Source organism: Rhamphochromis longiceps, linkage group LG19 (assembly GCF_057381845.1).
Source record: "Rhamphochromis longiceps isolate RC_006_pf linkage group LG19, R_longiceps_female_GT1.1, whole genome shotgun sequence".
Classification (NCBI taxonomy): Eukaryota; Metazoa; Chordata; class Actinopteri; order Cichliformes; family Cichlidae; genus Rhamphochromis; species Rhamphochromis longiceps.
Genome location: NC_140575.1, coordinates 14686458 through 14701752, shown reverse-complemented (window position 1 = coordinate 14701752; position 15295 = coordinate 14686458). Strand labels below are relative to the sequence as shown.

At 42.1% G+C, this 15295-nt stretch overlaps 1 protein-coding gene across 1 annotated transcript in view; it reads left to right on the top strand.

Annotated features, from left to right (window-relative positions):
- The window catches only part of LOC146646423 (uncharacterized), an 82076-nt gene that overhangs the window by 28581 nt on the left and 38200 nt on the right, over positions 1-15295 (top strand). The window contains exons 101-140 of the mRNA XM_085392459.1: positions 3572-3678; positions 3886-4053; positions 4270-4469; positions 4568-4680; positions 4833-4939; positions 5147-5314; positions 5531-5730; positions 5829-5941; positions 6094-6200; positions 6313-6489; positions 6735-6943; positions 7041-7135; positions 7243-7268; positions 7445-7466; positions 7560-7587; positions 7696-7780; positions 7901-8047; positions 8135-8346; positions 8434-8537; positions 8627-8745; positions 8848-9015; positions 9232-9431; positions 9530-9642; positions 9789-9895; positions 10103-10270; positions 10487-10686; positions 10785-10897; positions 11050-11156; positions 12530-12706; positions 12952-13160; positions 13258-13352; positions 13460-13485; positions 13662-13683; positions 13777-13804; positions 13913-13997; positions 14118-14264; positions 14352-14563; positions 14651-14754; positions 14844-14962; positions 15065-15232. Of these exons, the coding sequence (XP_085248585.1) occupies positions 3572-3678; positions 3886-4053; positions 4270-4469; positions 4568-4680; positions 4833-4939; positions 5147-5314; positions 5531-5730; positions 5829-5941; positions 6094-6200; positions 6313-6489; positions 6735-6943; positions 7041-7135; positions 7243-7268; positions 7445-7466; positions 7560-7587; positions 7696-7780; positions 7901-8047; positions 8135-8346; positions 8434-8537; positions 8627-8745; positions 8848-9015; positions 9232-9431; positions 9530-9642; positions 9789-9895; positions 10103-10270; positions 10487-10686; positions 10785-10897; positions 11050-11156; positions 12530-12706; positions 12952-13160; positions 13258-13352; positions 13460-13485; positions 13662-13683; positions 13777-13804; positions 13913-13997; positions 14118-14264; positions 14352-14563; positions 14651-14754; positions 14844-14962; positions 15065-15232 (5075 nt within the window). The remainder of the gene's footprint in view (positions 1-3571; positions 3679-3885; positions 4054-4269; positions 4470-4567; positions 4681-4832; positions 4940-5146; positions 5315-5530; positions 5731-5828; positions 5942-6093; positions 6201-6312; positions 6490-6734; positions 6944-7040; positions 7136-7242; positions 7269-7444; positions 7467-7559; positions 7588-7695; positions 7781-7900; positions 8048-8134; positions 8347-8433; positions 8538-8626; positions 8746-8847; positions 9016-9231; positions 9432-9529; positions 9643-9788; positions 9896-10102; positions 10271-10486; positions 10687-10784; positions 10898-11049; positions 11157-12529; positions 12707-12951; positions 13161-13257; positions 13353-13459; positions 13486-13661; positions 13684-13776; positions 13805-13912; positions 13998-14117; positions 14265-14351; positions 14564-14650; positions 14755-14843; positions 14963-15064; positions 15233-15295) is intronic.

The window sequence follows — 15295 nt, the reverse complement described above, 5'->3', positions numbered from 1 at the left end:
TACTCTTCCTGTCTTTCTTGAGAATAGCAAAGCAAAATTCTGGAAATTATACAAAAGACATGCATTTCATGAATTCTACTTTTTTGTATCCATAGCTGGCAGTTCTGGACGTTCTTTCACCATCGCAAAAGGCTGATCTAATCCTAGATCCAAACAGTGGTGCTTTAAACGATGCACATGTTGTAAGGGAGGTGTTGACAAGCTTGACAGAGACCAGTGATTATGAGCAGCTCAACCAATTCTTCCAGGCTTTTGCAAACATCAACAAGCAGGTGAATTCTCATTGGTAACCTTACCTCAGCGCAAACATCAACAAATGTTAACAGTGTTCTTTCATAAACCTGCTCAAGTGTTTAACTGAAAATGATCCATTTCTGATATGCTTCATGCCTTGAGGCATCCCTGCTGTACAGAAGTACAAAGATTTAGTTTAGATAAGCTCCCCCTCATCTCCGCATTTCCACAAAGACTTCAGAACTTCCTCTCTGACCTTATTATGATCCCCTTCTCTTTTCAGAGAAATGTCACCCTCATCCAAAATCCAGATGTGCGAGACACCATTTTGAGCCTGACCTTGACAGCCCTTGCTCCTCAGCTTAAAGACTTTCAGCCAGAAGACTATCAACAGTGGTTCCAGGTTTATTTGGTTCCTGTGATGGCGAGCATCCTTCCTAGCAGCTTGCGGGTGATCCCCAGTAACATCACCTGTGAATCCTACCAGGCTGTGTAAGATATTTCTGATATCCACAGTTAGACATTTGGGTGTGCACAATGCCAAGCTGAGGCTCCTGACAAGTCACAATGAATTCTTTTCTTCCTTTAGATACGATGGTCTTGCGCAGAGTTTGGCAGCATTGCCACTGGACCTTTCACAGGGCGTGAGATCAAGCAAGCAGTACCTCCAGGACACATTCCCACGTATGTGGCAAATGGGCTTTCCTGACTAAACTTTTCCCAAAAGCCCAGTACCAGCACTGTAATGACTACTCCATTGATTTGTTTCCTTTCTTTTTCTTCTCAAACAGGCTGCTCAGTTCCAGCTTCCTTTGTGGTAAGATTAGTTTTTTGGGGGGTGGGTGGGTGGGTGTGGGGGGTGTCTTACATGGGTTATCCAATATTTGATCCAGGTTTGGCACACTAATTGGGCCAACTGTGACAAAGTCAAGGTATTTACACTTGAAGAAGATGTTTCCACTATACTAACACTCATATTTTCTTTGTCTTCAGTGCAAGGTGACCCCAGTTCATGGTAAGTCTGTCTAGAAGTACACATTTCAACTCTAAGGATATAAATGCATTCTGAAGGACTATTATCTGACACACAACCATTCTCTTTTCACAGTGAATCTCATTTGTAATGGAGTTGATGGGTGGGTGAAATGCCGTTTTGTTCAATGTTGATTCTGTCTAGGTAAAATTTGTTAACACAGTGTAATTAAGGGGACATTGGATTTCAATTTATTGTGTTTTTTCCACAGTTCAAAACTTGAGCAAATCCTGTCAGCTGGCAATTCCTCGGCAGCCCTGTGCAATTTCACCATCACAGAACATGCCTGTTCCTCTGTAAGATTCCTTTTTAAACTCCAAAAACAGAACATGGATTTTGCCCCATTATGGTCCTGAGACAAATCTCCATGAGCTCTGACAAAATGGCTGTATTCTTTGTCAATTTTCTTTTTCAAGGCTCCCTATCTCACATCCAGCAACTTGGTCACACTGCTGAACTGCACACTGAAAAGCCAAAACATATACCCAGTAGAAGTCTGGAAGCTTTTCTTCCAAAAAGCCTCTGCTGTACTGGACCAGGCCCTTGAGACATTTGCTAACATGGTAAGTACAAAATCACATTTTCACAATATTGCCATTTCCCTGCGTGAAGTTTGGGTCCAGCTACAATTATTTTTCTGCCAATTCAAGGCCGTCAACAACACCTACCCGACCTCGTCAAATGTGCTCGAGGCTCTTGGAGAAGTGAGAATTGACAACTTCAGCCAGGCACAACTACAGAGTGAGGAGTTCATTACCAGCTGGTTCAAGACAAAGATCCGTCCGTTTCTGGCCGTTCCATCTTTCAACTTCCTATTTTGCCTTAGCTCCGAAAACTTCAGCTGCCAGACATACCAGACTGTGTAAGTAAATATGAGACATATAGCTCTGTTCTGCAAATGTGCAGTTGACTAGAAGTTTAGATGTTGAAAGCTTTCTCTCAAATGTAGCATTCAGGCATTTGGAAGCCAAAAGGCATCCATGGACAGAGACACACAGCAAGCAGTCTTCACTCACTTCATCAAACCGTTCTTGTCAAGAAATGACTCAACAGGTAAAAGGAGAAACTCAAGCTCACTTTGGTTTTTCCATGACAACATGTGGTATATTACCCTGTCAATAACTTTCTTGCTTTTTCTGCAGATCCTGGCTGTGTCTCATCTATCACGGGGAGCCAAGCGTGGCTAAAGGCAAACCTTGGCGACTTCTCTGATTTTGCAACTGTGCAGGACTTGGAAGCCTTCAATCCTAATTTGTCCGCTGTGAGTGCCAACTGCAGATGTACATCTTCCTGTAAACGGAATTCTTTTACCCAGAACATTTCCATGACTGCTGTCTGATATTATGCTGGTTCTCTTTTGTAGGCTGAATTGTTGTCAGTCCTCAGTCCTTCTCAGGTGGCACAGCTGGTACTGAGTTTGGGAGCCTCCAATAACACAGATTTGATTGATCGTGTGTTTGAGCGACTGCAAGAGGGCAACGCTCTAGAAAATGTGGATGGATTCCTCACACAACTGACAGCCAATGGACAGGTATGCTAGGCTTCTAAAAGGGTGAAGGAGGACAATCCTGGTGTTTTATTCCAGCAGGATAAGACAGAATAAGACATTTGCTAAACCGCTACACAACTCTTCAAGGAGTCTATTATAGAGAAGACTTGTTTGCAACCTTTGTGACATGTTGTATGAGTACATTTACAACATGCAGTCTCTGTATTGCTTAGCTTCTTTTCCACCTCAATTTCACAGATGCCAATTTTCCAGCCTGTTGTGAGAGATCGGATCATGAATGCGACCTTCATCGTCATCAGTCCGCATTTCTCCACTTTCACGACAAACGACTATGAACTTTGGTTCCATGTGAAACTGATTCCTATCCTTGCCAGTTTTACTCCAGAAATGCTCATAAACACAATCACAAACATCAGCTGCATGAACTACCAAGTCATGTGAGTAGTTTTCTTGGAGCAATCAACATTTTGTTGCAAATGAAAATGACAATAGAGACAAAGAACAGCATGAGAATGTTTTCTTTCAACTGTTGCAGTGTGAGTGGGTTGGTTTCAGTTATCCAGGAGATGCCACTGTACAGACGGCAAGAGATCACACATGGTCTGCTGGGCTACCTAAGAAATGCTGAAAATGCCATCAATGAGCCAGGTAGAGCAGACATAGGGTGCATTATGTGTTTTCCAGTGTGAAATGTCTTGAAAAGCACTCAGACAAAAAACTTAAATTCTTTCATGTCTACCAGTCACAAACCTTCCTAAATTGAGCACATCCTAACTTTTGTCTGCATGCCTTAGCTTGCAGGCAACAAAATGAGAGTGATGCCCAATGGGTTAAAGCAAATCTGGGTCCATTCGTCCAATATACAGCGTACTCTGACCTCAAAGACTTCAACATCTCTACGGTAAGCCCTACATTGCACTTCTAGTCCTCCCTTAAGAACAGGAAAACAAAATTGTAGACTTAAGAAGACAAACACAGGAGTTTATTTTGCCATATCAAAAATACAAGCAAATCATAGAGCACACTTTCTTTGGTTGCAAACTCTATTCATTTACCCACAGCATTGGTCATTACTGCTGTCTGATATTATGTTGATTCCCTGTTGTAGGCTGGATTGTTGTCAACGCTCAATCCCTCTGAGGTGGCACAGCTGCTACTGAGCTCTGGAGCCTCAAATAACACAGATTTTATTGATCTTGTGTTTGAAAAACTTGAAGAGGGCAATGTTCTAAAAAATGTGGATGAATTCCTGACACAGCTGACAGCCAATGGACAGGTAGGCTAGCCTCCTAAAAGGGTGAAGGAGGACAATGCGGATATTTGATTCTAGAAGTAAACACAGAATAAGACATCGGTCTCAACCGCTACATCCATTGTTGGCTATTGTATCTTAGAAAACAAATGGTTACAGCCTTTGTACCATGTTGTATGGGTGTACTTCCAACATGCAATCTCACCTTTGCTTATGTCTTTTTCCACTTTAATATGACAGACCCCACATTTCCAGCCTGTTGTGAGAGATCGGATCATGAATACGACCTTCATCGTCATCAGTCCACATTTCTCCACTTTCACGACAAACGACTATGAACTTTGGTTCCATGTGAAACTGATTCCTATCCTTGCCAGTTTTACTCCAGAAATGCTCATAAACACAACCACAAACATCAGCTGCATGAATTACCAAGTCATGTGAGTAGTTTTCTTGGAGCAATCAAGATTTTGTTGCAAATGAAAATGACAATAGTGACAAAAAACAGCATGAGAATGTTTTCTTTCAACTGTTGCAGTGTGAGTGGGTTGGCTATAGTTATCCAGGAGATGCCACTGTACAGACGGCAAGAGATCACACATGGTCTGCTGGGCTACCTAAGAAATGCTGAAAATGCCATCAATGAGCCAGGTAGGGCAGACATAGGGTGCGTTATGTGTTTTCCAGTGTGAAATGTCTTGAAAAGCACTCAGACAAAAAACTTGCCCACAAATTCTTTCATGTCTACCAGTCAAAAACCTTCCTAAATTTGGCACATCCTAACTTTTGTTTGTATGCCTTAGCTTGCAGGCAACAAAATGAGAGTGATGCCCAATGGGTTAAAGCAAATCTGGGTCCATTCGTCCAATATACATCATACTCTGACCTCAAAGACTTCAACATCTCTACGGTAAGCCCTACATTGCACTTCTAGTCCTCCCTTAAGAACAGGAAAACAAAATTGTAGACTTAAGAAGACAAACACAGGAGTTTATTTTGCCATATCAAAAATACAAGCAAATCATAAAGCACACTTTCTTTGGTTGCAAACACTAATCCTTTACCCACAGCATTGGTCATTACTGTTGTTTGATATTATGTTGATTCCCTGTTGTAGGCTGGATTGTTGTCAACGCTCAATCCCTCTGAGGTGGCACAGCTGCTACTGAGCTCTGGAGCCTCAAATAACACAGATTTTATTGATCTTGTGTTTGAAAAACTTGAAGAGGGCAATGCTCTAAAAAATGTGGATGAATTCCTGACACAGCTGACAGCCAATGGACAGGTAGGCTAGCCTCCTAAAAGGGTGAAGGAGGACAATGCAGATATTTGATTCCAGAAGTAAACACAGAATAAAACATCGGTCTCAACCGCTACATCCATTGTTGGCTATTGTATCTTAGAAAACAAATGGTTACAGCTTTTGTACCATGTTGTATGGGTGTACTTCCAACATGCAATCTCACCTTTGCTTATGTCTTTTTCCACTTTAATATGACAGACCCCACATTTCCAGCCTGTTGTGAGAGATCGGATCATGAATACGACCTTCATCATCATCAGTCCACATTTCTCCACTTTCACGACAAACGACTATGAACTTTGGTTCCATGTGAAACTGATTCCTATCCTTGCCAGTTTTACTCCAGAAATGCTCATAAACACAACCACAAACATCAGCTGCATGAATTACCAAGTCATGTGAGTAGTTTTCTTGGAGCAATCAAGATTTTGTTGCAAATGAAAATGACAATACTGACAAAGAACAGCATGAGAACGTTTTCTTTCAACTGTTGCAGTGTGAGTGGGTTGGCTTCAGTTATCCAGGAGATGCCACTGTACAGACGGCAAGAGATCACACATGGTCTGCTGGGCTACCTAAGAAATGCTGAAAATGCCATCAATGAGCCAGGTAGGGCAGACATAGGGTGCGTTATGTGCTTTCCAGTGTGAAATGTCTTGAAAAGCACTCAGACAAAAAACTTGCCCACATATTCTTTCATGTCTACCTGTCAAAAACCTTCCTAAATTTGGCACATCCTAACTTTTGTTTGTATGCCTTAGCTTGCAGGCAACAAAATGAGAGTGATGCCCAATGGGTTAAAGCAAATCTGGGTCCATTCGTCCAATATACATCATACTCTGACCTCAAAGACTTCAACATCTCTACGGTAAGCTTTACTCTTATTACTCTTCCTGTCTTTCTTGAGAATAGCAAAGCAAAATTCTGGAAATTATACAAAAGACATGCATTTCATGAATTCTACTTTTTTGTATCCATAGCTGGCAGTTCTGGACGTTCTTTCACCATCGCAAAAGGCTGATCTAATCCTAGATCCAAACAGTGGTGCTTTAAACGATGCACATGTTGTAAGGGAGGTGTTGACAAGCTTGACAGAGACCAGTGATTATGAGCAGCTCAACCAATTCTTCCAGGCTTTTGCAAACATCAACAAGCAGGTGAATTCTCATTGGTAACCTTACCTCAGCGCAAACATCAACAAATGTTAACAGTGTTCTTTCATAAACCTGCTCAAGTGTTTAACTGAAAATGATCCATTTCTGATATGCTTCATGCCTTGAGGCATCCCTGCTGTACAGAAGTACAAAGATTTAGTTTAGATAAGCTCCCCCTCATCTCCGCATTTCCACAAAGACTTCAGAACTTCCTCTCTGACCTTATTATGATCCCCTTCTCTTTTCAGAGAAATGTCACCCTCATCCAAAATCCAGATGTGCGAGACACCATTTTGAGCCTGACCTTGACAGCCCTTGCTCCTCAGCTTAAAGACTTTCAGCCAGAAGACTATCAACAGTGGTTCCAGGTTTATTTGGTTCCTGTGATGGCGAGCATCCTTCCTAGCAGCTTGCGGGTGATCCCCAGTAACATCACCTGTGAATCCTACCAGGCTGTGTAAGATATTTCTGATATCCACAGTTAGACATTTGGGTGTGCACAATGCCAAGCTGAGGCTCCTGACAAGTCACAATGAATTCTTTTCTTCCTTTAGATACGATGGTCTTGCGCAGAGTTTGGCAGCATTGCCACTGGACCTTTCACAGGGCGTGAGATCAAGCAAGCAGTACCTCCAGGACACATTCCCACGTATGTGGCAAATGGGCTTTCCTGACTAAACTTTTCCCAAAAGCCCAGTACCAGCACTGTAATGACTACTCCATTGATTTGTTTCCTTTCTTTTTCTTCTCAAACAGGCTGCTCAGTTCCAGCTTCCTTTGTGGTAAGATTAGTTTTTTGGGGGGTGGGTGGGTGGGTGTGGGGGGTGTCTTACATGGGTTATCCAATATTTGATCCAGGTTTGGCACACTAATTGGGCCAACTGTGACAAAGTCAAGGTATTTACACTTGAAGAAGATGTTTCCACTATACTAACACTCATATTTTCTTTGTCTTCAGTGCAAGGTGACCCCAGTTCATGGTAAGTCTGTCTAGAAGTACACATTTCAACTCTAAGGATATAAATGCATTCTGAAGGACTATTATCTGACACACAACCATTCTCTTTTCACAGTGAATCTCATTTGTAATGGAGTTGATGGGTGGGTGAAATGCCGTTTTGTTCAATGTTGATTCTGTCTAGGTAAAATTTGTTAACACAGTGTAATTAAGGGGACATTGGATTTCAATTTATTGTGTTTTTTCCACAGTTCAAAACTTGAGCAAATCCTGTCAGCTGGCAATTCCTCGGCAGCCCTGTGCAATTTCACCATCACAGAACATGCCTGTTCCTCTGTAAGATTCCTTTTTAAACTCCAAAAACAGAACATGGATTTTGCCCCATTATGGTCCTGAGACAAATCTCCATGAGCTCTGACAAAATGGCTGTATTCTTTGTCAATTTTCTTTTTCAAGGCTCCCTATCTCACATCCAGCAACTTGGTCACACTGCTGAACTGCACACTGAAAAGCCAAAACATATACCCAGTAGAAGTCTGGAAGCTTTTCTTCCAAAAAGCCTCTGCTGTACTGGACCAGGCCCTTGAGACATTTGCTAACATGGTAAGTACAAAATCACATTTTCACAATATTGCCATTTCCCTGCGTGAAGTTTGGGTCCAGCTACAATTATTTTTCTGCCAATTCAAGGCCGTCAACAACACCTACCCGACCTCGTCAAATGTGCTCGAGGCTCTTGGAGAAGTGAGAATTGACAACTTCAGCCAGGCACAACTACAGAGTGAGGAGTTCATTACCAGCTGGTTCAAGACAAAGATCCGTCCGTTTCTGGCCGTTCCATCTTTCAACTTCCTATTTTGCCTTAGCTCCGAAAACTTCAGCTGCCAGACATACCAGACTGTGTAAGTAAATATGAGACATATAGCTCTGTTCTGCAAATGTGCAGTTGACTAGAAGTTTAGATGTTGAAAGCTTTCTCTCAAATGTAGCATTCAGGCATTTGGAAGCCAAAAGGCATCCATGGACAGAGACACACAGCAAGCAGTCTTCACTCACTTCATCAAACCGTTCTTGTCAAGAAATGACTCAACAGGTAAAAGGAGAAACTCAAGCTCACTTTGGTTTTTCCATGACAACATGTGGTATATTACCCTGTCAATAACTTTCTTGCTTTTTCTGCAGATCCTGGCTGTGTCTCATCTATCACGGGGAGCCAAGCGTGGCTAAAGGCAAACCTTGGCAACTTCTCTGATTTTGCAACTGTGCAGGACTTGGAAGCCTTCAATCCTAATTTGTCCGCTGTGAGTGCCAACTGCAGATGTACATCTTCCTGTAAACGGAATTCTTTTACCCAGAACATTTCCATGACTGCTGTCTGATATTATGCTGGTTCTCTTTTGTAGGCTGAATTGTTGTCAGTCCTCAGTCCTTCTCAGGTGGCACAGCTGGTACTGAGTTTGGGAGCCTCCAATAACACAGATTTGATTGATCGTGTGTTTGAGCGACTGCAAGAGGGCAACGCTCTAGAAAATGTGGATGGATTCCTCACACAACTGACAGCCAATGGACAGGTATGCTAGGCTTCTAAAAGGGTGAAGGAGGACAATCCTGGTGTTTTATTCCAGCAGGATAAGACAGAATAAGACATTTGCTAAACCGCTACACAACTCTTCAAGGAGTCTATTATAGAGAAGACTTGTTTGCAACCTTTGTGACATGTTGTATGAGTACATTTACAACATGCAGTCTCTGTATTGCTTAGCTTCTTTTCCACCTCAATTTCACAGATGCCAATTTTCCAGCCTGTTGTGAGAGATCGGATCATGAATGCGACCTTCATCGTCATCAGTCCGCATTTCTCCACTTTCACGACAAACGACTATGAACTTTGGTTCCATGTGAAACTGATTCCTATCCTTGCCAGTTTTACTCCAGAAATGCTCATAAACACAATCACAAACATCAGCTGCATGAACTACCAAGTCATGTGAGTAGTTTTCTTGGAGCAATCAACATTTTGTTGCAAATGAAAATGACAATAGAGACAAAGAACAGCATGAGAATGTTTTCTTTCAACTGTTGCAGTGTGAGTGGGTTGGTTTCAGTTATCCAGGAGATGCCACTGTACAGACGGCAAGAGATCACACATGGTCTGCTGGGCTACCTAAGAAATGCTGAAAATGCCATCAATGAGCCAGGTAGAGCAGACATAGGGTGCATTATGTGTTTTCCAGTGTGAAATGTCTTGAAAAGCACTCAGACAAAAAACTTAAATTCTTTCATGTCTACCAGTCACAAACCTTCCTAAATTGAGCACATCCTAACTTTTGTCTGCATGCCTTAGCTTGCAGGCAACAAAATGAGAGTGATGCCCAATGGGTTAAAGCAAATCTGGGTCCATTCGTCCAATATACAGCGTACTCTGACCTCAAAGACTTCAACATCTCTACGGTAAGCCCTACATTGCACTTCTAGTCCTCCCTTAAGAACAGGAAAACAAAATTGTAGACTTAAGAAGACAAACACAGGAGTTTATTTTGCCATATCAAAAATACAAGCAAATCATAGAGCACACTTTCTTTGGTTGCAAACTCTATTCATTTACCCACAGCATTGGTCATTACTGCTGTCTGATATTATGTTGATTCCCTGTTGTAGGCTGGATTGTTGTCAACGCTCAATCCCTCTGAGGTGGCACAGCTGCTACTGAGCTCTGGAGCCTCAAATAACACAGATTTTATTGATCTTGTGTTTGAAAAACTTGAAGAGGGCAATGTTCTAAAAAATGTGGATGAATTCCTGACACAGCTGACAGCCAATGGACAGGTAGGCTAGCCTCCTAAAAGGGTGAAGGAGGACAATGCGGATATTTGATTCTAGAAGTAAACACAGAATAAGACATCGGTCTCAACCGCTACATCCATTGTTGGCTATTGTATCTTAGAAAACAAATGGTTACAGCCTTTGTACCATGTTGTATGGGTGTACTTCCAACATGCAATCTCACCTTTGCTTATGTCTTTTTCCACTTTAATATGACAGACCCCACATTTCCAGCCTGTTGTGAGAGATCGGATCATGAATACGACCTTCATCGTCATCAGTCCACATTTCTCCACTTTCACGACAAACGACTATGAACTTTGGTTCCATGTGAAACTGATTCCTATCCTTGCCAGTTTTACTCCAGAAATGCTCATAAACACAACCACAAACATCAGCTGCATGAATTACCAAGTCATGTGAGTAGTTTTCTTGGAGCAATCAAGATTTTGTTGCAAATGAAAATGACAATAGTGACAAAAAACAGCATGAGAATGTTTTCTTTCAACTGTTGCAGTGTGAGTGGGTTGGCTATAGTTATCCAGGAGATGCCACTGTACAGACGGCAAGAGATCACACATGGTCTGCTGGGCTACCTAAGAAATGCTGAAAATGCCATCAATGAGCCAGGTAGGGCAGACATAGGGTGCATTATGTGTTTTCCAGTGTGAAATGTCTTGAAAAGCACTCAGACAAAAAACTTGCCCACAAATTCTTTCATGTCTACCTGTCAAAAACCTTCCTAAATTTGGCACATCCTAACTTTTGTTTGTATGCCTTAGCTTGCAGGCAACAAAATGAGAGTGATGCCCAATGGGTTAAAGCAAATCTGGGTCCATTCGTCCAATATACATCATACTCTGACCTCAAAGACTTCAACATCTCTACGGTAAGCCCTACATTGCACTTCTAGTCCTCCCTTAAGAACAGGAAAACAAAATTGTAGACTTAAGAAGACAAACACAGGAGTTTATTTTGCCATATCAAAAATACAAGCAAATCATAGAGCACACTTTCTTTGGTTGCAAACGCTAATCCTTTACCCACAGCATTTGTCATTACTGTTGTCTGATATTATGTTGATTCCCTGTTGTAGGCTGGATTGTTGTCAACGCTCAATCCCTCTGAGGTGGCACAGCTGCTACTGAGCTCTGGAGCCTCAAATAACACAGATTTTATTGATCTTGTGTTTGAAAAACTTGAAGAGGGCAATGTTCTAAAAAATGTGGATGAATTCCTGACACAGCTGACAGCCAATGGACAGGTAGGCTAGCCTCCTAAAAGGGTGAAGGAGGACAATGCAGATATTTGATTCCAGAAGTAAACACAGAATAAAACATAGGTCTCAACCGCTACATCCATTGTTGGCTATTGTATCTTAGAAAACAAATGGTTACAGCTTTTGTACCATGTTGTATGGGTGTACTTCCAACATGCAATCTCACCTTTGCTTATGTCTTTTTCCACTTTAATATGACAGACCCCACATTTCCAGCCTGTTGTGAGAGATCGGATCATGAATACGACCTTCATCATCATCAGTCCACATTTCTCCACTTTCACGACAAACGACTATGAACTTTGGTTCCATGTGAAACTGATTCCTATCCTTGCCAGTTTTACTCCAGAAATGCTCATAAACACAACCACAAACATCAGCTGCATGAATTACCAAGTCATGTGAGTAGTTTTCTTGGAGCAATCAAGATTTTGTTGCAAATGAAAATGACAACACTGACAAAGAACAGCATGAGAACGTTTTCTTTCAACTGTTGCAGTGTGAATGGGTTGGCTTCAGTTATCCAGGAGATGCCACTGTACAGACGGCAAGAGATCACACATGGTCTGCTGGGCTACCTAAGAAATGCTGAAAATGCCATCAATGAGCCAGGTAGGGCAGACATAGGGTGCGTTATGTGCTTTCCAGTGTGAAATGTCTTGAAAAGCACTCAGACAAAAAACTTGCCCACATATTCTTTCATGTCTACCTGTCAAAAACCTTCCTAAATTTGGCACATCCTAACTTTTGTTTGTATGTCTTAGCTTGCAGGCAACAAAATGAGAGTGATGCCCAATGGGTTAAAGCAAATCTGGGTCCATTCGTCCAATATACATCATACTCTGACCTCAAAGACTTCAACATCTCTACGGTAAGCTTTACTCTTATTACTCTTCCTGTCTTTCTTGAGAATAGCAAAGCAAAATTCTGGAAATTATACAAAAGACATGCATTTCATGAATTCTACTTTTTTGTATCCATAGCTGGCAGTTCTGGACGTTCTTTCACCATCGCAAAAGGCTGATCTAATCCTAGATCCAAACAGTGGTGCTTTAAACGATGCACATGTTGTAAGGGAGGTGTTGACAAGCTTGACAGAGACCAGTGATTATGAGCAGCTCAACCAATTCTTCCAGGCTTTTGCAAACATCAACAAGCAGGTGAATTCTCATTGGTAACCTTACCTCAGCGCAAACATCAACAAATGTTAACAGTGTTCTTTCATAAACCTGCTCAAGTGTTTAACTGAAAATGATCCATTTCTGATATGCTTCATGCCTTGAGGCATCCCTGCTGTACAGAAGTACAAAGATTTAGTTTAGATAAGCTCCCCCTCATCTCCGCATTTCCACAAAGACTTCAGAACTTCCTCTCTGACCTTATTATGATCCCCTTCTCTTTTCAGAGAAATGTCACCCTCATCCAAAATCCAGATGTGCGAGACACCATTTTGAGCCTGACCTTGACAGCCCTTGCTCCTCAGCTTAAAGACTTTCAGCCAGAAGACTATCAACAGTGGTTCCAGGTTTATTTGGTTCCTGTGATGGCGAGCATCCTTCCTAGCAGCTTGCGGGTGATCCCCAGTAACATCACCTGTGAATCCTACCAGGCTGTGTAAGATATTTCTGATATCCACAGTTAGACATTTGGGTGTGCACAATGCCAAGCTGAGGCTCCTGACAAGTCACAATGAATTCTTTTCTTCCTTTAGATACGATGGTCTTGCGCAGAGTTTGGCAGCATTGCCACTGGACCTTTCACAGGGCGTGAGATCAAGCAAGCAGTACCTCCAGGACACATTCCCACGTATGTGGCAAATGGGCTTTCCTGACTAAACTTTTCCCAAAAGCCCAGTACCAGCACTGTAATGACTACTCCATTGATTTGTTTCCTTTCTTTTTCTTCTCAAACAGGCTGCTCAGTTCCAGCTTCCTTTGTGGTAAGATTAGTTTTTTGGGGGGTGGGTGGGTGGGTGTGGGGGGTGTCTTACATGGGTTATCCAATATTTGATCCAGGTTTGGCACACTAATTGGGCCAACTGTGACAAAGTCAAGGTATTTACACTTGAAGAAGATGTTTCCACTATACTAACACTCATATTTTCTTTGTCTTCAGTGCAAGGTGACCCCAGTTCATGGTAAGTCTGTCTAGAAGTACACATTTCAACTCTAAGGATATAAATGCATTCTGAAGGACTATTATCTGACACACAACCATTCTCTTTTCACAGTGAATCTCATTTGTAATGGAGTTGATGGGTGGGTGAAATGCCGTTTTGTTCAATGTTGATTCTGTCTAGGTAAAATTTGTTAACACAGTGTAATTAAGGGGACATTGGATTTCAATTTATTGTGTTTTTTCCACAGTTCAAAACTTGAGCAAATCCTGTCAGCTGGCAATTCCTCGGCAGCCCTGTGCAATTTCACCATCACAGAACATGCCTGTTCCTCTGTAAGATTCCTTTTTAAACTCCAAAAACAGAACATGGATTTTGCCCCATTATGGTCCTGAGACAAATCTCCATGAGCTCTGACAAAATGGCTGTATTCTTTGTCAATTTTCTTTTTCAAGGCTCCCTATCTCACATCCAGCAACTTGGTCACACTGCTGAACTGCACACTGAAAAGCCAAAACATATACCCAGTAGAAGTCTGGAAGCTTTTCTTCCAAAAAGCCTCTGCTGTACTGGACCAGGCCCTTGAGACATTTGCTAACATGGTAAGTACAAAATCACATTTTCACAATATTGCCATTTCCCTGCGTGAAGTTTGGGTCCAGCTACAATTATTTTTCTGCCAATTCAAGGCCGTCAACAACACCTACCCGACCTCGTCAAATGTGCTCGAGGCTCTTGGAGAAGTGAGAATTGACAACTTCAGCCAGGCACAACTACAGAGTGAGGAGTTCATTACCAGCTGGTTCAAGACAAAGATCCGTCCGTTTCTGGCCGTTCCATCTTTCAACTTCCTATTTTGCCTTAGCTCCAAAAACTTCAGCTGCCAGACATACCAGACTGTGTAAGTAAATATGAGACATATAGCTCTGTTCTGCAAATGTGCAGTTGACTAGAAGTTTAGATGTTGAAAGCTTTCTCTCAAATGTAGCATTCAGGCATTTGGAAGCCAAAAGGCATCCATGGACAGAGACACACAGCAAGCAGTCTTCACTCACTTCATCAAACCGTTCTTGTCAAGAAATGACTCAACAGGTAAAAGGAGAAACTCAAGCTCACTTTGGTTTTTCCATGACAACATGTGGTATATTACCCTGTCAATAACTTTCTTGCTTTTTCTGCAGATCCTGGCTGTGTCTCATCTATCACGGGGAGCCAAGCGTGGCTAAAGGCAAACCTTGGCGACTTCTCTGATTTTGCAACTGTGCAGGACTTGGAAGCCTTCAATCCTAATTTGTCCGCTGTGAGTGCCAACTGCAGATGTACATCTTCCTGTAAACGGAATTCTTTTACCCAGAACATTTCCATGACTGCTGTCTGATATTATGCTGGTTCTCTTTTGTAGGCTGAATTGTTGTCAGTCCTCAGTCCTTCTCAGGTGGCACAGCTGGTACTGAGTTTGGGAGCTTCCAATAACACAGATTTGATTGATCGTGTGTTTGAGCGACTGCAAGAGGGCAACGCTCTAGAAAATGTGGATGGATTCCTCACACAACTGACAGCCAATGGACAGGTATGCTAGGCTTCTAAAAGGGTGAAGGAGGACAATCCTGGTGTTTTATTCCAGCAGGATAAG